Raw genomic sequence first — 19,538 nt, 5'->3', positions numbered from 1 at the left:
ACAAGCAGTAAGTGAACAAGAAAATTTACCTCTGCTCCTAAAGATTGGCGAAGATCCTGCTCTTCTTTCAGGGGTGAGGCTGTCTTCTTCATCTTTGTCATCTTGAAGCATCTCCTTTGAGATGCCGAGTAATCCAAGCAGGTTCTCTTCTCCTTTGGTGGTTGGGGTTTGAACTTAGGTGGGTAACACTCATGTCTGGAAAATAACATAACTATGAACAGGGACCAGCCATGGGAGGAAGGGACACCTGCAGGAGTAGCTCCTGGTCAGGATGCAGCTGCTGGGTGGGTGCTGGTGTGTTGAACTGAGAAATGGTTGATCCAGCCTTTCTCAATCCAGGCTGGAGCAGCTCTGTTCTAAAGGAAGCCCAGGGATGATACTGGTAGCAGTGGTGCAGGCAGCTGCAACTGCTTGCATTGAGGAACTACAGAGGGTGGGGATTAAAACCTTGTGGGTATGCAAAAAGCACAGTGGGAGAGGAAGAGACAGAGAAAGCAAGCAAAAATGTGAGATCTGAGGCACCAAGGGGCACATCTGGCCAGTGATGAGCCAGCACAGCCCCCCCAGTGCCCAACGCCAGAAACTCTGCAGCTCTACCAGGTATTTATCAGGGATGTTTCCCTGACACTCTTGGGGGGGTTGGATGATATTTTCCAACACTCCCAGGTGACTCAGGTCACATTCCCCATTTTAAATTGAAGCAGGTGCTCAGGGTAACTCTGCTTGTGTTTCTAATGCCACGTCAGAGACACAGTTGAGCCATGCCTGCCTGTCACCCTGCCGAGCTGCAAGTGCTCCCCACACAGTCAAACACAACCTGGATGTTCCATTCCCAGACAGGCATTCAGTGCCTATAATGACCTGCTCCCCAAAGAATCCCTGTCTTTAGCTCTGTAGCTTGTTATCTAAGGCTGGGTTTCATTTCTGGATGAGGGGCTCTCTCATCATAACCCCCAAGAGATCTCTAATAATCTGTTCTACTGTCTTTAGTTTTAATGAATGGTTTGAGGCAACTTCTCAGGACCACGGTGCCCAGAAAATTTTATTTTTCACTCTAAAGTAGAAACTCTCTCGGAGGCAGGGATAGGAGATGATGTGATGAACAAGTCCTGCTGTCAAGCAGTACAGAACCCATAAGGGACATGTTGCAGTGGGGAAACGTTAAAAATAGTAATAAGTGTCACCAAGAAAAGGGAGTGGAGAATCCAAGGTGTCCACTGAAAGCGGAGCCCTGTGAAAGAAATCATCCTGACACTAAAGGAGTTGTCTCAGAAAAGAAGGAAAGGGAAGGTAACAAGATGTTCAGCATCAGCTCAGTAGTTCTTTCTCTGGTGTTGGGACTTTCTGGGCATCCTCCAGCACAATGCAAGGGAGGAAGGCAAGGAGCAGAGAGCAGCTCCTGCAGAGAGGACCCATCCCAAACCAGGGGGGGCCAAAAGGGCCTCCAGCTGCACTGTGGACCTGGGACTAGGAGCCCTTCATCAAGGTAGACATTGCCTCAGGCCACAGAGATATGAGAAAGCAGCTTTCACTGCAGTTTCCTTCCCAGGGGAAACCACTATGGGGGCTATGCAGCACCAAACTGGTGGAAAACCCATTCCCTGAAAATCCAGCTTGACTACAGCTGGTCAGTGCTAGTTGCACCAGGGAAAGTCAGAAGAGTCTGTCAGATCCTAGGCAAACAGCCTTGCTTTTGCCAAAGTACAACAGGACACCAGAAACAAGAGCTTCAAGGAGAGAGCAAAGGTGCACATACCTCAGCCTGTTCACCTGGCTGTCTGAATGGAATGACCAGTGGTACTGGACAGGCAGTGGGCTGCAGTTGGTTATCTCCAGAGAACGCACTTCTTCAGTGCCAGCTGGGATGCAGCCAAACTCCAGGGTGCTGCGCTGGATTTGGAGACTGGGGAAGTGGACTTCTCCTTGAAGGGTGATACACTCCACATAAGGATGGCCATTGACCATGTTTATCTTCAGAACCTTCTCTTCCTTCCAGCTATGAAAATCCAGTTTATAAGATGGGTCAAATGCAATGTAGAGATGACAGGTCTGTCCTACATCCAGTGGCACAGGCTGCAAGGAGATGAACAGTAATTAATCATCCATGTGATGACGTCCCAAGGTCTGACAGCTTGAAACAGTAAATGCTTGAAGTGTGATCCCAGCATGGGCTTCTTGGTTCATCGTTCATTCCTTTACAGCAAGGGTGTGAGTGCAGGCACAACAGTCTAGTCCAGGATTCCCTCAGGCCCAAGTTTCTGTGCTCAGCAGCAAGACAAGGGGGTGGCTGCTGGAGAGCTGGGATGCTTTCCAGGAGACACCTTTACTGCATGGCTGGCCCAGACCTAGTTGCCTGCTCCTTCTCCTTGTGCCTTAAAGCCAGGATGGACCTTCTCAATTCAGATAAGATTTTGATTCCTTCAGCAGCTCTGCTGATGCAGCTCAGGCCAATCCACTGCTGACACTACAGAATAAACTTCTTGACTCAAGGCTCTCCCAACAGAAAGGCACCACCACATCCCTCCTCTTCAGACCCCACTGGAGGAGTCCAGGGCTGCTCACCTGGCCATCCGGGAGGGGCTGCTGGTCCGCATCGCAGAGCAGAAACGGCTGCTCCAAGTCCAGCATAAGGTCGAGTGGCAGCAAGCAGGTGTTCTTTAAAGCCAAAGGCTTGTACTGCAGAGTCAGGACATCATCACTGGGTTTCTATGGAAACGGGAGAAAAGAAAAAAGAAGCCTCAACTAGCCACGGACCTCCTTCTGCTTCTGCTGCATCTCACAGTTTTCAGCCCCAGAAGTGCATACATCTCTACCCTTTCTATTTGTGTCTACCCTTCCAGGAGATTTTTCTTTATAGCAGATGCTTTTCATGTTTAGAAATCACAGCATCCTCTGGGGGACAGGGAATCATTCCCAAGTGCAGATGAGGGAATAGGCCCCTCAGAGGAGGTGGCTGCTTGAACAAGATCCAAAGCAGAAAGTGAATCCAGACCATCATTTGTGTCCAGTTTTGTCTCTCTGTTGGGCAGAACAGCAGTAGATGATCATCACTCATATACAGACATTTCTTACAACCATACAGGCTCTAGCAGCCTCATCAAAGCAGTTCATCTGCAACATGTGTCCTGCAGCCCCTGCTACAGGGACACAGTGTCTGGTCTCAAAGCTATGAGCAGCCTAGGCTCCTCCTTCCTCTCTATCCATAGTGATGGGCTTCCTGCAGGGTTTACAGAAACCAGAGTTTGGGAAACTAGTTCTGCATGTACTGATATCAGGCAGGTGCTGTGCCATGGCATGCAATGAATCAGTTTGTGTGTGTGGCATCAAGCAGAAGCCAGGCAGAATCAGGGAGAGCTGAAAAGCTTCTAGTTACACCTGAACTGCCTGTTCCAGGGATTCTGTACTTCAGTGGAAGCCTGGGAATCAGACGAGAGGCCTGAAACTACAAAAAACAGATCACAAAACACCTCTTTTTCAGACAACTTGCAGGAGAGGGAAAGATGATGCTGGAGTGGGATCCAAAGACTAAAGGGCACCTGCTCTGCCTCAGTGTTATCATCACTGCAGCTGCAGGATGTCTGGGGGTCCTTTGAAGCAGGTGAGGCTCAGGGAAACGCACAGAGCTATACCATATAGCTATATCATAAAGTATCCATGCCAACAGCAGAGAAGGCAAAGAGACACAGGAGATGATGGGTTTTTCCTTGTCAGCCTGAGGAATTCACAGGAATCTCCATTTTTCCCAGCCTCCCTACAGCATTGGTGTACAGACATCCCTGTGACTTGGAGGATCCTGAAAAATCTCCCTTTGCAGTGAGCAGAGAGACTGGCATTTCTCTGGAAGTGGCCATGATCCTCCTTGGCAGTGCAGCTGTAACTGCAGTTTTACATTGGGGAAGTTAAATACCACTCTCATCCCTAAAAGCATCTTCACTCACTTCACAAAGTGCCTCAGGAAGGGTAAAGAGGGGCTTTAACACAAGCACACACCCCCCCCCCCCCCCCCCTCAGCCATGCTGTTAAATGCCAGGATGCAATCCAGAAACTTACCTTCTCCACCCAGAAAGAGAATTGTCTCGCTGATACTTCTATAGAGGGATCAATAAACTTGCAGGTAATGGTTGTTTCTATTATCTTCTCTGTCCTGCCGGCTACCTCTATGACAGCTTTACACATCACGTAATCCTGCACCTCCTGCATGCAAGGGTCTCTTGTCACTGCTGGGTGGTGGCAGGGCATCCAGCAAATGCCCTGTGTTGGCTTAGCACCCACCACCCACCACAGGCCCTATTGTTGCCTTAAGACTTATGGCAAATGTCCCCTTTTCCTCCTGTGATGCAGCTTCTTTATTCTGCACTAAATCTTCTGTAACACTGCACCCCAATATCAAGGGACTGTGGAACAAGCCCAGGGGAGGGCATCTGATGGCTCCCCAGGCTCAGCCCTTGGTGGGGACCTCACCTGCTCGATGGGGGAGAAGCCTCGCAGCACCATGTCCACAGACTCGCCCGGCTGCAGCTCCATCGACAGTGGCTCCAGCCCAAACACGGGGCTGGTGCCTTTGGGGCTCTGGCAATCATCTTCAGTCTCGGGGCTACGGAGGGCTGAGATGCTCTTGCCCTTCTTCTTAGGTGGGCTGTGACATTCCACACTCCAAAAGAGCCGATGGAAATGGCGGCCCTGGTTTGTTAATTTGAACCGACGAGTACAGGGAAGTAAGCTAGAATAGAAGCCAGGATGGAAAACAGTATGTAAGTAGCTATTTCCTTGGTCATCAGATTGCTCCTAATGACCAATCTGAGGGGTTAATAGATTGGAGACTGTCTTCATTTCCAACTCTTAGTGTGGATTAGAAATAGTGTCTGATAAGCTGCCCTTCTGAAGTCATTATTGCAAAGAGAAATATGTTTATAATGGTAATGTAGCATTTTCCAGGCGAGGCTAACAGGACCTGGTGTTTTCCTTCAAAATGTTTGTTCTGGGGTCATTCATACTGTGACTGCATTTTGTATTAATCTACACCCAAAACTGTTACTGAATCTTTGAGATCCTGCACTTGGGAACCTTCTGTGTGGGGGTACGATTGCAGGCATTTTTAAAAGCCAGCTCAGAGACACTTTCTGGATGATCCCAGCAAGCTGGTAAAAATCATCTGCCTGCTCCAGGACAGGAAACCAGGGGAGCAGGACCTCTCCTGTTCGCAGCAGCTTTGGTTTTGCTCTGATAGTCATTTGTAGGAATTTTTGCACTGGCATCCATTTCGCAATTAGAAGCTGTTTTAAAGTGAACTTTGCAAACTCTGCTGGCAGCGAAAAACCAAGTGAGGTCCTGGGCAGAGCAGGGCAGCAGCAGAGCCCACAAACAGCACGAGGAAGCAGCAGCAGCGGTGCTGTGGACCCCACACAAACCAGCAAGTTTCCATCTGCCTCTGGAACTGCTCTGAGAGCTCCTGCCCTCCTGCTGGGGGTTCTCACCCTCTTTCTTGTCTCTTTGTTCCCAGGGCCCCTGCTTGCCTGAGAGGCACCATTTTGGAAGGGAAGGCTGTGATGCCATCTTCCCTTGGTCCCTCAGCCACATGGAGGGACCGCCTCATCCGGGCACCATTTCAGAACCTTTTGTTCTGGGGAGCCTGTGAGAGCATTACTTGTTCAAGTCAGGACAATGTATGAGAACTAAAGACAATTCACTGGCCATTTAGCAACTGGTTTCCCTTTCAGTGGCTTTTGAGGGCATCTAACAACTTTCAACTGGCCATCCCATGTTTCTAAAGGATTCTCTGCCTTCAGGGAAGGAGTCAGGGCTTTGAACACTGAAGAGGATCTTTCCTGAAGGACTACAGCAAAACTACTCCCTGTTGAGACAGGAGGTAAGGTGGGAGTGGAGAGATCTCCTACCTGAATTGGTATCCCAGGTTGAGCTCTGGGACAAATGGTTTGTCTATGACAATTGTGCTGCCAATGCCCATAGCGTGGACCAGAACGCTGAATGACAAGGTGTTGTGAATGAACACACGGATAGTGTTATCAAAAAACCCAGTGTCATCCAGGGTTGCTGTGACAGTCACAGGAAACTCGCCCCTAGCAGGGATCACTCCTTCTTTGGGTTCAAAACTGAAGTACCGGGATTTGAAACCCTGTAAGACAAGCATAATACGCATTTAGGATGGAAACCATACACCCTGGTTATTTGTGGGACATAAGAAAAGGAAAGACTAAAGGGGGAGAGGATAAAAATCATAAAGCCTTACTTTCTCTATATTTAAGCTACAGTATCAGGCAACAGCAGAGTTTTTCAATCCATATTTCCCCCTCCTTTAACAGACTCACCTAGTTAACCCAGTTTTGGCCAACCCAAGGGATGCTTATCCTCAAGAGTGTGTTCTTTCCCTAGTCTTTCTCTGGAGTGTGTGCCAAGGAAAGCTGCTTTCTCTCTCCTGGCTTCTCACAAAGGCTCAAGGCCAGAGGAAGCCAGGACTGCTCAAATCCTACTCCAGAAACCACACAGCTGGAGGACACTGCTGAGAGCCTGAAGAATAGCTGTGCAAAGCCAGCTGAGCAAAACCCCCAAGTCTCCATTCTCCAGGGTCCATCAGTGCTTCTCAACAGCCCCTGAAGGACTGGGACCCCTGCTTCCCACCCATCATCAGCTGTACAGAGGTGCCCCAGTGCCCTCTGCCTTGGAAAAGTCACCTCTAAGTGGCACCTCTAAATAGCAGAGCAGGAAAGCAGGAAGCAGAAAAAAATCCTGCAGGACCTGCCCTCTGGGCATGGCTTGGTCTTCCCAAGCATCTCATCCTCTGGTTTCTCATGGACCTCCCTCTACAGATGGGGCAAGAGAGCTGCAAGTGCCCCGGGGAGGGAGGAAAGGCCTTGCAGCAGCACAGCTGCACGGACACAGCTCTGCAGGTCCGGCCCTGGTACGAGCTTGTGAAACCCATCCTTGACACGCCAGGCCCACCCAGCCAAGGTGCATTGCTCCCTGCACAGGCTGAAAGCAGAATTTCATTGTGGAGCTAGAGAAAGCTGTCCTGGAAAAATCCCTCACTTTAAGGTTGTATTATCCCCAAACAGCAGGAAAAGAAGCAAGAGGAAAGTTCATGCCTCTCCTCCTTGGCCCAGGAGGCTGAGCCTGGACTCTCCCACACGGCCTGATGCTTTATCCACAGACTCAAACAAGTCCATAGTACCAGGTTTTAACCAGCTCCACAAGTTCAACACACCCAACGTGAAGAAGAACAAATCTCAACCCCCTCACAGATCACCCCCTCCATCAGTCATCCCCCCAGTCCCAGCCCCAGCCTACAAGCCCTCCACTGGCTGCACCAGCCCTGCTCCCCCTGCCTGGGGAGTAGCCCCAGCTCCTTCTGCCCAATGCAACCTCCACATATTGAGGAGCTGCCTTTCTCTGCAGCTGGTCCCCAAAGAGGCTCTTCAACGGCACAGAGATCAGAGGCTGTGGGGGTACACAACCCCCACACATCTTTGTGTGGACAAGCAGTCTGAGAACAGACCTTGCACCCTGCTCTCCACTATTAACAGCAGCTTGGCACAAAGCAAGTCTAGATGGAACAGGGAAACCACAGGGAAATCCATGCTCTCTGGAGAGCAAAGGACCACAGGTTTCCCTTGATCTCAGACTCCAGAAATGTGACACACCCAGCTAAAGACCTTCAATAAAATTAAGGGAGAACTTGTCAACGCAACCCAGACTAATTTGTGCTCCAGCATCTCTGCCCCTGATTTCACTGAGGGGTGCCCCAGCTAAAACCTCCAGAGCCAGGTTTCTCTTGCCTCGCTCAGATGGAATATTGGAGTATCTTGCCTCCTCTCACACAGGGCGATATGAAAAACGGGCATATAAAAACCAAGCAATGGCTGCTACTGACCAGTGGATTTCCCTGGAAAACAGCCCCACAGATACTTACCATCTGTATCCTGAAGTCTACAGGGATAAGACCATTGTTGAAGAGGGTAAGAATTTGTGAACTAGGCTGTAGCAGTGGGATCACACCAAACTCTATCAGCCCTGGACTCAGCTTGATGTCTGTCAGCTCTCCAATGCTCTGTAATACTATATGCTGTTTCAGGAAGCAGGCAAGAAAGATTTTTTTAAAAAAAGAAAAACAAAACAAACCGCAACAGGGCAACCTAAAAAAGCTTAAACAGCTCAACTCTGCTCAAGTTATTTCTTTAGGGACAGCTACCACTCTCCAGCTGAAATACTGGGCATTTGGGGAAAAAACAACAAAAACAAAACAAAAACAAAACAAACAAAACAAAACAAAAAAAACCCACACAAAACATGTTCACCTCCAAATTAAAATGGATTAAGGTAAGAGAAACTTTCAAATTACAAAATTATTGACCCAAAGGTAAAAGCTTTGCAAGAAATTTCTAGTTAAGACCAGGCAGAAAGTTAAACAACTGGTTATTCTGGTGGGGAGAAACCCTCCTCTTTAAGGTAAGCAGCCTGATAGTTGAAACAACTGTTTTGTCAAACTTAGGTTCCCGGGCACAGCCTGAACTGTCTGTCTTTCCTGACTGACTGATTTACATGCAGTGTCACAATGGCCCAGGTTCAGATGTTTGGTGCCATCCAGGGAATTTGGCATCATCATTTCCATATGTTTTAATATAAATTTAAATCCTTGCAACTACTCTTGAAATGTCAGCTTTCCTTTCTTTTAGAGAAAGCTCAAGGTTCCCAGAAGTCTTCTGACGTCCTCTTTTGTGATCAGAGAGTTGACATTTTAAAATAGATGTTTTCAAAGCTAATAGCATTTTAAAGATTAATTAAATGATTTTATCCTAGGTTCCAGCTTAGATGAGCTACTTTCTGTGTCAGACACTGAGATTACCACCTATAAGGCATGAGCTGTTTATGCCACCAATCCCTCCTGTCCTCCAAAGCAGCCTGTGCCTGGTTTCCCCAGAACAATCCCCATACCCTTTGCAGCCTGCCAGGACGAGTTGCACAAAGGCACACATCTCCCCTTGCACTCACCCGTGGGTTTCTCTCATCCCCAAACACGCTGATAAGAACACTGGTGCGATGCTCGCCCAATGTTTGGACTTCGATTATAACTGGAATCTCTTCAATGCTGTGAGGCTGGACAATCCCACAGGGTTTGGGGCTGGAGTAGAACACAGGAGTGTCCTCCTTGCGTTTCTAGAAGGGACAGAATCAAATGCAATTTAGGAGGGACCTCTCAAGAAATGTCAAACTCCTTAACATCCACCACAACGGCAACTTACACACATTTTTAAAAATCCCCAGGGCAAAGATAAAAGGCAGAAACAAGATGCAAGAATTGTAGGCTTAGCATCCTCAGGGGATTCTGTAAGGAGGCTGCCAACACAGGAGCTGGTGTCTGTGGGTACAGCAGCTTTTCACAACCCTCTAAGATGTCCCACAAGAAAAGACCCTGAAGACTAAAACATAAACTGTTTCCTCAGGAGATTACACTGCATCCTAAAGTTTACATTCAGGTAGGATCCTGCTCTCAGCAGATCTTTAAGACTGAATAGAAACCAGCAAGGACTTATCCAAACCCTTTTCCCCTGGAATAATCTCCTCAGTAATATTTGCAAGGAGGTGCATGTGATGCCAAACCTGGGGAATAAGCCCGTAGCAGCCAGGAAGGTCGGTGTTATTCACAACGAGGAACTTCCTCTCGTAGGGCACCTTGAGGCGGCACTCATTGTACAGCAGGACGTGAGGGTACACTCGCAGCTCAGGAACGAGACATCTGGGCAATGAGATGACCCCAGGGGAATCAGAGATACTGAGATACTGAGAGGATGGAGAATGTTTACCCTCGAAGACTGGAGCATAACATGTTTGTCATTGTCAAATAGATATTTAACAGCCCTACAGTGATAAATTGCCTTCAAAGTCTTCCCACTCAAACATGTCCTGTCAAGGAGGGCAAATCCTGAGAGGCAGCACCCAGAGACTGCCAAGTGCCCCAAGCAGAGCACAGCTGTCCCACAGCTGCCTCAGCCCCTCCTTTACTCAAGAAGGTTTGCAAGGACTCCTGTAACAGTTCCAGTGATCCGTGAGCTCTGGGGGAGCCTTCCCAAAAAGGATCAGTGCTCACCAAGGCTCAAGGAACACACGACTCTAGTGTCTCAATAAAAATGACTCCCTTCTCTCCCTTGGCACTGTTGCCCTGCCTGAGAACTCAACAATTTGCCCTAACCTTGGAGGGCATGAGACACCACCTGTCCTGCAGAGTGGGTGATCACCCCTTCCCAGTTCCTACATCTCCCTCAGTTCTTCACCCCACGCCTCTACACTGACTGTCCCCTGTTGCACTTGCTTAAAAAAACTGCAGCCCAGGCACTGACTGGATGGCTCTGCCTGGGAGAGGGAACAGCACCAGGGAACTGCATCTCTCTTGTCATTAAACTGACGCCTGCGGCAGCATAGCAGAATGGAATGCAGCTGCAGCAAGAACAACTTTTGGTTTTAGTCTGAGAAAATTAACGCTCAAAATGGGAAGCAGAGGGAAGGAGAAAAACTAGAGCTGACCGGCCACATCAAGGGCTTTTTTCCCCTCATAAGATCCTGCTCTCATCACTCTTGCTCTGAGCCACTTCCCCACGGTCACGTGCTCTCATTAACAGAAGCAGGCCCTGACTCTCAGCAAGCTGCTTGGTGTGTCCCAAACCAGTGCAGGTTGGTTACAACCCAGCACGACTCCACCTCTTGCAGAAAGGAGGAAAGGAGGCCCTTGGGAAATTTGTTCCACCTCAAGCACCAAAAACCAGGCCAACAAATCACATCATTCCTGGTCCCTTTAGAAAAAGGCCCAGGACCATGCTGGGCTGTGAGCAGGGGTGCTTTTCAGCACAGGCTGCTTTCCAAGCACTGCTGTTCTCTCATCCGGCTGGGCAGAACATGAGGTCATTAAACAACACGTCTCCTTGGCAGCTCCAGCCGGAAAATCCAGGTCAAGGCAGCGTGCTGGGGGAGGCCAGGGAAGTGCTGGTACCTGGCCATGATGGTCACTGATGCCACTCCATTGCCAATACCCTCCAGGTCCACCAGCATTCTCCGGTAGAATTCCATCACGGTGTTGGAACACAGGGTCACCTGGTGGAAGAGAAGAACAGTAAATTCTTCCTTACAAAAGCTCATTACCCACATGTTATATCCTCCAGTTTTTGTTTCATGGTAAGGGAGGATTTTGCCTTAATTCTTCTGCTGGTCCATGTGTAGAACACAGTCTTCTGGAGTAACAAAAGCCTTCGGGCAATACCAGATTTGTTAAACATACCTTGCTATCAGGGCATAGGTCAGCTACATCAAAACATTAGACAAAGTTCTACACACCACTGTCTTCAAATTAAGAGGCCAATCTGACTACAATGACATAAATGCAGAGGAAATCTGCTGACTTGAACAGACTGAGTTCAGCTTTACAGCAGGAAGCTGAGGGAAAAGTGTGGCCCAGCAGGTGCTGGGCAGTTCATGGCTGCAGAGTTTTTTGTCTCCACTGGAGATCCCTGTGGTGAACACAAATCATTCTGCTCCTCAGGAGAAGAGAAATGAAACCAAGAACAAAAGCAAACTGCTTTATACAATGACATTTCTCTAACAGCCACCTTGTGTCCTCATCCTTCCTCTGCCCACCTGCAATCAAAGAAATTGCTCTCAAAAACACAAGAACAGCATCACTACTTGACCATCGGGTATTTGATTTCAGCTTGTGATTTTGGAAGCGAAACAGGTCTCCTCGAGGAATATGCCGAGTCAGCCAGCTAACAGAGGCCTCACGCCAGTGCACATCTCTCCCTCACACGATGCTCAAAGCTGGCAGCAGAGCTAGAGCCCTCCCACACTGCAGTGAACCTTCAGCCCCACCGGCTGCACTCTTCCCATACCTCGATATCCTGGTGTCCCTGGGGAAGGATGGTCCCTTGGCTGGGATTCATTGTAAACTCTCTTGGCTCCACATAAAAATGAATTCCGTGCTTCCAGGATGGGTCATTATGCTTGTGTATTTGATCAAAGCTGCTAACAGCAGGCTGAGTGCCATCGTCAGACATGCGGAGCTTGAACCTCTGGGACACTGGGGAGGGGTTAGTGAGGCGACAGGTCATGGTGTAGGGAAAGCCTAGGAAAAGGACACAAATATCCATTTAGGCAGCAATTACGTCACGACTCTTGGTGGGAATATCCTGGTAGGATAGAAGTGTGATTGGAGTTTAGCTCTTTATTATCTGAACTACAGCTCACTGAGAAGCTGCATGAGAAATGAATCATCACTTAGTTCCCTTTGACACTGATTCCAGAGTGCAGCCTTGAAAATGCCCACTCTTAGTCCCGCTGAACACTTCTGCAAGCTTCTCTCTTTCTGATGGGGAGGAGCTCCCTCACCTGCCCCAAACCAGCACCAGTTATTTCCCACTGGTGAGTGTGTACCCACACTGAGCATTTACTCTGAAAATTCAAGCTGTAAAATTCCCTGTTACGTCTGCCAACACTCCCACTGCTTTCAAGATACATAAACACTGAATTGTCATTGAGAAGAAGCTACAGTAAAAGAAAGTGAGGATGGAATCAGGAACTACAACATGATGCAAAGCACTCTAATGCAGGTTTTCTCTGCAGGATCCTTAAGGCATCTCTTGGTTTGGGCCAAACAGACTGAGCACATGACAGCTCAGAGCCCACTAAACTGCAGGCAAACCCAAGCCTTGCTTTGAGATTAGCAATTAGTAACCATTTCCCATCTCACCCAAAAAACCCGGACATCACACCCGTGTTGCTCACTGTGATTGCTGCCTGCAAGGGTTTACCCCACTTTAGCTGTGAGATTTCCTTTCCATGCTGGAAAGCCAGAGATACAGCCATGCATGGTGAGGATGTCCTGCAGAACCCAGGCACCGGCCACAACCTGCTCTGCAGTGGATATATGGTTTGGCTGGCCAGCTCTGTGTGGAGGAGACTTCTTCCTGGGCCTGCTCACCAAGAGTCATTTGAAAACAGATGGGGAGGAAAAGCCAACTGCAGGCACAGCCCAGGGCTTCTCCACGCTCATCGACAGTGATCAGTGCCAGCTCCAGCAGTGACTCCAGCAGGGAGGCAAGAGAGGCACAAAAAGGACAAACACAGATGTCAAAACCTCAAATGAGACTGAGGTCACCACATGCAGACAACAATCAGCAGTTAAAAAAACTCAAAGATACAACAGCTGCCTTCAGCTGAAGAAAACTTAGGAATGAAATGGGATTAAGCAGGACCAATCTCCTGTTACAGAACAGTATTTCTACCTGATGCCTTTCTTACTTCATTTATTCAAAAGGCAACTTAACAAGTGCCTCAGTGGTGATGCAGGGTGGGGAAGAAGCAGCTTGGGAAAGGCAATTGGTTTTCTCAGAAAGTTCATGAACTTCATTGTTGTGGGTTTAGGCTTTGTAGTGAATTTCCCTCTCGGTCTTGGAAGGGGGATAGGGGTTTGGGGGATTTTGGCTGTGGGGGGGTGGGTTTTTCTGTTCAGGGTTTTTTGGGAGTTATGGCATGATGCCATGGATGGTTTTGAAGTGGCACCTGAGGTTTTGCAGGGAGTGGACCTTTCCTTCCTTCCGCTCAGGGATGGGGAAGCTCGGCCATGTTGTGCCGTGGGAGGTTGAGTGCTTGTCCCCAGCACTTCACTAGGCTGCAGCTCAGCACCATCATCAAACTCGCCTGCCTTCCCTGCTTCTGCCTGCTGCTGTTTGGCACTGCTGAGATCCCCTGCTGCCCGTGAGTTTGCAGAAGGAGTGATTTCCCTCCCTCCCTTCCTCCCTTCCCTGCCCTCCCTGCCGGTGCCAGCTGGGAGGGGATCACTGCCCTGCCAGAGCCCACAGCTCCTCCGGCCTGTGATCATAACTATGTAATAAAAACAACATAAGAATTGTTCATTAAAATAAAAGGACTACCAGGAGTTCAATAAAATAACAGAAAATAGAACCGGATCTGAGAGGGCACAAGTCATGCACCCGTAGTCCACAAGAATGTCTTGATTAGTTTGAGCTGAGTTAATTAACCATACTTAAGTATCCATTGTTCAACGTGTAAAAAGGATCTACTGATAAGGCAGAGGTTCATAGGTCAAGATACGTCTGCCGGGAAGAGGAGTCTTCTTCATTCCAACGACCACCGGAGGGCAAAGTACGACCCCTATCAACAGGCAGTGCCAGCGCAGACAAGATTGCAAAAAGGACACGTACACCAGAAACAAGGGGTATAAAACCCAAAGGACTGAGAGAGGAAAGTGCGCGCCGTTGGTGGAGTGCTAACTCCCGGCCGCCCAGCGCTGCTTTTGCTTGTTACCGCTTGCTTAATAAATTCCCCTTGTTGATGTTCAATTGGCTCTGAGTCAGTGTGTGTGACAAACACTTATAACAACTACACCAAAGGGCAAAAACAGTACTTTTTCCGGGTTGGAAACTTCAGTTATTGTCTTGTTCTATGTGTTGTCCTTATATATTCTAGTAAAGAACTGTCCTTCCTTTTCCCATATTTTTGCCTGGAAGCTCTGGAATTTCAAAGGTATAATAATTTGGAGGGAGGGGGTCATCTTCCCATTCAGCAAGATCCCCACCTTCCTTGGCAGACATCTGTCTTTTAAACCAGGACAGAGATACCAAAAAATACTGCCTTTCTATTCCTTGGTACTATTTGATCTCACAATGGCAAAATGCTACCAGAGGCAGCAGCAGCCCTGGAGTTCACACCCTGAAGAGGCTGCTGCAGTGGCAGAACGTGAGTGAAGGATGCCTTCACATTCAAGCGTTCCACTTTGGAATGCACAGATCCCTCATGCTGTGTCTAAGCCCAGGGAACACTCACCAAAGGAAATGTCACCGAAGTCGAGCTCATCGACGTTGAAGTGTACAGTCGGTTCACAGACATGTCCCCTGCGATGAGGAGGAAATGGCTTGGTTAAAGGCAATTGCAAAGTGTCTGGCTGTAGTGGCTTGGGGGCAGAAAACCTAGTCGGGGGCACTGTGGGTTTCAGATCAACACACCACCATGTGCTCAGCACAGTGTCATGTGGACAGGAGGCAGCTAAAGCCCAAGTGGCTAGCAGCCACAGCCACGGATGCGGCTTTGGGCACAGGGCAGGCAGGAAAAGCCCCCGAGTTGCTGGTGGTCCCATGAAGGACCCTGAACACACACCCAGACATGGCTCTGTGCCTCAGTTTCCCCATCTGTAAGATGACAGACATAAAGGTGTCCCCACAAACTTCTGTAACCAGCCTTTCCAGCCACAGGTTCCCTGCTTTGCTGCTTCTTAATTGTAACTGGTGTTCCCATGGAGGAACTTTCTCAGCAGATTTTAACCCACACAATCATTACAGAGATTTGAGACCTGAAGCCAGGGGAGCCCCAAACCTCCTCTGAGAAGAGCAGCAACAGTGGACAGATGGATCCTAGAGGAAAGGACCAGCTTGTCACCAGTGCACCAGCTAGCACAGTCAAGAGCAATAGCTTAAACAGCCGAACATGGATGTTCTGAATCTACCACACCATCTCACCTATCCATGAACTCAGCAGACAGGCTCCAAAAGTCACCAACACCCACTGAAGTCAGCACTTGAAGCTGCACAGCACTCAGGAGTTTATTTCATGGCCAATCAATGCCCACTCAGCCTTTTGGTTAAAAATCAAGGACCAGTGAACTGTGCCTCCTATTGTGTTCACTGGACTGCCACTGGCTCTGCTCTACACATCTCAACAGGACACACTTGCCCTTGCTCAAGGAGAAAGCTGCTTATGCCATAACATCCCACGACCAGTTTGGGGGAGGGACAGAGGAAAATCAATTATTTGACGGTGGAAGGTTCCATCTTGATTTCCAATATAAAAAAGCAGCACTTTTCCTACAAAAACAAAGTCAGCATAATTGCTTCCCTACCATGGGAAGACTTACTCACCACTTTTCTCTTGCTAAGTAATAACTTTCTTGTTCTTTTTTATCTGTCTCCCTTATCTTATTGGTATAATCGACTGCAGATTGCTTTCATTCTTTACTGCCTTGATCCAGGGTCTCCCAACAGCAACAGCCTAGCTCAAAAGCTCCAGAGCACCAGCTTTCCTGCTTACACTACATCATCCTACCAGCACATGGCTCAGGCTAGCAGGGACAAGCCTTCATGCTGCTGTGGTCCTGGGGACTCAGCTCTGCCTCCCCTGTTATCACCCCTTCTCCCTTTTGCTGGGCCACGATTATCTCACAATGGCACCAGCCCACGGGATGATGCCCACATCCTTGGGACAGTTCCTGCTGCACGGTTCCCTGCCTCCCACATCAGCCTTTTCCTGGCTGTGGAAAGAAGGTACCAGAGCACTCTGCACAGGAGCTGGGAGCACAGATTGTCCCCCACACCATGCCCATGAGAGGTGAGGTGAGGTGAGGTGAGGTGAGGTGAGGTGAGGTGAGGTGAGGTGAGGTGAGGTGAGGTGAGGTGAGGAGAGGTGAGGTGAGGTTGCTGCTGCCCATTTGGAATGGATTATTAAGGGGAGTTTTTAAAACCATTGCTGCTGGTGCCAAATCACCCAGGCTGGCCCATCTCCAAAGCCCTCCTGCCTTGCTGGGTGTTCAGTTGGGACATCCCAGAGCAGCTACTGCCCAAAGCTGATCCATCCCACTGCCTGCCACAGCCTAAGCATGAGACATCCCTACAGGGAGTAGTCACTCCAGCTCACGGGTAGCCACACAGGGCAGTAGATACCTCCACATTAAAGGGATGCCAGAACCAGAGCTAAGATTAAGACCTCAGGCAATGCTTTTCTCTGCTCCACTAAAAAATGAGGTAGGTGGGGGATGTCCCAGAGTCAGCTACAGATGGGCCCAGTAAGCTCCCAGAGTCCTTACTTGATTGTCAGAATTGCAGGTGTAGGAGATCCAGCCACAATGAACTGGAATTCTTCCTCAAACCTCCCCAGTACGGTGGCACTGAAGGAAATTTGGATGGTCTGGATCCCACCTGGTGCAATGATGCCCTCCTCAGGTGCAAACTTGAAGCAGTAGCCCACGGTTGTGGTTGAAGGTATATAGGTGAAGGGAGCATCAATAGGTGCTTGGTTAATCAGTTTCACCTGCAGCAGCAGAAAAGCAAAATGGAAATACATGTGCAATCTTCCCTTCATGTGAATTATTGTCTAATGACACGATTACACACAGAAAAAGCAGCAGAAGATGCTTTGTGATGCTGGATGGCAGAAGTCACAAAAATACAACAGGACAAGTTCTGCCTTTGGGTTTGCATGCAAAGCAGTGTTAACTCCACATAACCAGAGTCACTCTGGGGCTATCCCATGGACACAGAGCAGTCCACCTCTGGTCAGCATCAGCAAGCTCATTCAGACCTGGCCCTGAGAGCAGCATGGGGTGATTGCAGCTGCACAGTGAATCACCACAGAGCTGCTGCTGCTGCCCCAGTTAACACAGCTCCAGCAGTACCATCTACTCATTCACCTTGTCCCATATCATGAAAACAATACATTGAAAATGAGGCATCCAAATGTATAGACAGCACCATCTTTTGGTAAGAAAACTCAGCATGTCTTTCCCTTCCACAGCCAAGCTCTTGAAAGTGTCTGGCATGATGTAGTGCCTCATTTTTTACCTCTTTCAGTTGCTCTCTGTTTTCTTTTGCAAACTTGACACTACTGTGGTGGGGAGGGGGAAGGCAAATAGGTAGAAAAATCCTTTGCTTTATTCCTAGGAACACTCTTCTCTTTCTAGAGTCAGAGATGCACCAAGGCTGAAGTGTGGTGCGGGACTGGTCAGCAAGGGAAGAACTGCCAAGCCCTTTGAAAGGGCCAGCACTGAGCCAGAGGGCTGGATGGCTTTCCTGTGACTTCCAGGAATAAGCAGGAGACACCTGACTGAAAATCGTTTGCAATGGACCGAAGCTCAAACGTAGCCAGTTTGTTCCAGCTGTTTCTGAACAGCTCAGTACAAAGGTGCCTTGTGTCTGGAGCTGCCACAAAAGCCTCTGAACATGCAGCTTTTTGAACCCAGTGCTGGTTTCATATGCCAGGGGGCTGTTTTGCAGGAAGCCTCTCAGCTGATCCCCAAGGAAGGCTGCCCAACAGCAGGAAATGAGGTTTTGTTAGCAACAGACACACCTTCCTGACCCCCCCAGATTTGACCAGTATGTCAAACATTCCCTGCTCACAACTGCCCAGGTTGCCAGGTATTCCACAGATCCACCAGGTTTGCTGCTGCCTCAGGAGCCATCAGGATCCATCCCAAGCCATGCTGCTCACCTCATAGACGTGGGGGGTGTCGACTAAAATCTTCCCAACGTTCAGTGTATGATAGCTGAATTCAACCAAAAGTTCTTGGCCTTCCCCTATGAGGTGCAGGGGCAGCCTGCTCTCTCGGCCTGGGGAGAAATGTCCATTTCAGTACAATAATTCCCTCTGTTATTCTGTGTTTTCCAGGCTGCCTTACTGCTAGTCCCAGACTCTGAGCTGCATGGGACCAGCTCCTGATGTTCCCAAAGAAGATACGGACCCTTCCCTCAGGATATCTCTGACTTCCAATTTCTAAGCCATTCCTTGGGCTGATTTCCAATTTTAGCCACCAGTTTGAGTTTAAAACATCTCTGATGTCTTGTGACAGGCCAAGTAGTAATGGGTATAAATTGAAAGAAAGGAAATTTAGGTTAGATGTTAGGAAGAAATTTTGTACTGTGAGGGTGCTGAGACAGTGGAGCAGGTTCCCCAAGAGAGCTGTGGAGGTTCCAGCCCAAAGTGTTCAAAGCCAGGCTGGATGGGGCTTGGAGCTACCTGGTCTAGTGGGAGGTGTCCCTGCCCATGGTAAGGGCCTTGACACTAGAGAATATTTAAGGTCCATTCCATCCTTAATATGCTATGATTCTATGGTTTAATTCCCATTCAATTAGAGGAGCTTTGAAATCCATTCAGTGAAGGCATAAAGCTCATAAAGAGTTTGGCAATTGCCAAACTACCTGGCCCAGTAGCACATAACTTTGTTGCCAAAGTCCTCAACTTCTGACACTCAGTACTGTGTTCAACTTCCATAGAGCTGCAAGGTGACAATTCCCACACAGGGAGAGAAGAAGCTGCTGGCCAAGGGTGGTCCTTCTACAAACACCCTGGGCTCAGCAGGACTCGGCCACCTCTGGTCTGCTGGTGTCTGGGCAGTGGGATGTGATCCAGGGGCAGGGAGCACATTTCTAACTCAGCTCCTACTGCCTGATGATGGATCCATGTCAAATGGACCCATCCTGGAGGTCAGTGGTCTAGAGGGGCTTAGTGCTGGTTCACTAAAGCTGTTCTGCTCTGTAGCTCTTTGGCCTTTGTGGAAATGCTGGCAAAGTCATGGCATGAAAACGTCTCCCTGCACTGCCTGGCTTGTTCTGGGATCAGTAATCCAGACACAGGTGTTCTGAGCCCTGGCCTTGCACGAGAGACTCCCTGGAAGCTGCAGGGACAGTGGGAATGTGCCAGCTCTGCCTTGCTGAGCAGGGACTCTTCCCAGCAGTTACAGGGGAGCCCAGCGGGCTCAG

General features: G+C 48.9%; 1 protein-coding gene across 1 annotated transcript in view; it reads right to left on the bottom strand.

The window, feature by feature from the left end:
* LOC134048167 (hydrocephalus-inducing protein-like) overlaps positions 1-19,538 on the bottom strand; it is a 74,766-nt gene that overhangs the window by 36,237 nt on the left and 18,991 nt on the right. Inside the window, exons 11-25 of the mRNA XM_062499767.1 lie at positions 18,271-18,389; positions 16,871-17,094; positions 14,842-14,909; positions 11,889-12,121; positions 10,997-11,097; positions 9,613-9,748; positions 9,004-9,168; positions 7,925-8,077; positions 7,378-7,452; positions 5,895-6,133; positions 4,462-4,636; positions 4,051-4,194; positions 2,563-2,706; positions 1,757-2,073; positions 30-195 (exon numbers count right to left, since the gene is read on the bottom strand). Coding sequence (XP_062355751.1) covers positions 30-195; positions 1,757-2,073; positions 2,563-2,706; positions 4,051-4,194; positions 4,462-4,636; positions 5,895-6,133; positions 7,378-7,452; positions 7,925-8,077; positions 9,004-9,168; positions 9,613-9,748; positions 10,997-11,097; positions 11,889-12,121; positions 14,842-14,909; positions 16,871-17,094; positions 18,271-18,389 — 2,459 coding nt within the window. The remainder of the gene's footprint in view (positions 1-29; positions 196-1,756; positions 2,074-2,562; positions 2,707-4,050; positions 4,195-4,461; positions 4,637-5,894; positions 6,134-7,377; positions 7,453-7,924; positions 8,078-9,003; positions 9,169-9,612; positions 9,749-10,996; positions 11,098-11,888; positions 12,122-14,841; positions 14,910-16,870; positions 17,095-18,270; positions 18,390-19,538) is intronic.

This window comes from Cinclus cinclus, chromosome 11, assembly GCF_963662255.1.
Source record: "Cinclus cinclus chromosome 11, bCinCin1.1, whole genome shotgun sequence".
Taxonomy (NCBI): Eukaryota; Metazoa; Chordata; class Aves; order Passeriformes; family Cinclidae; genus Cinclus; species Cinclus cinclus.
This window is presented reverse-complemented; position numbering and strand designations above follow the sequence as displayed.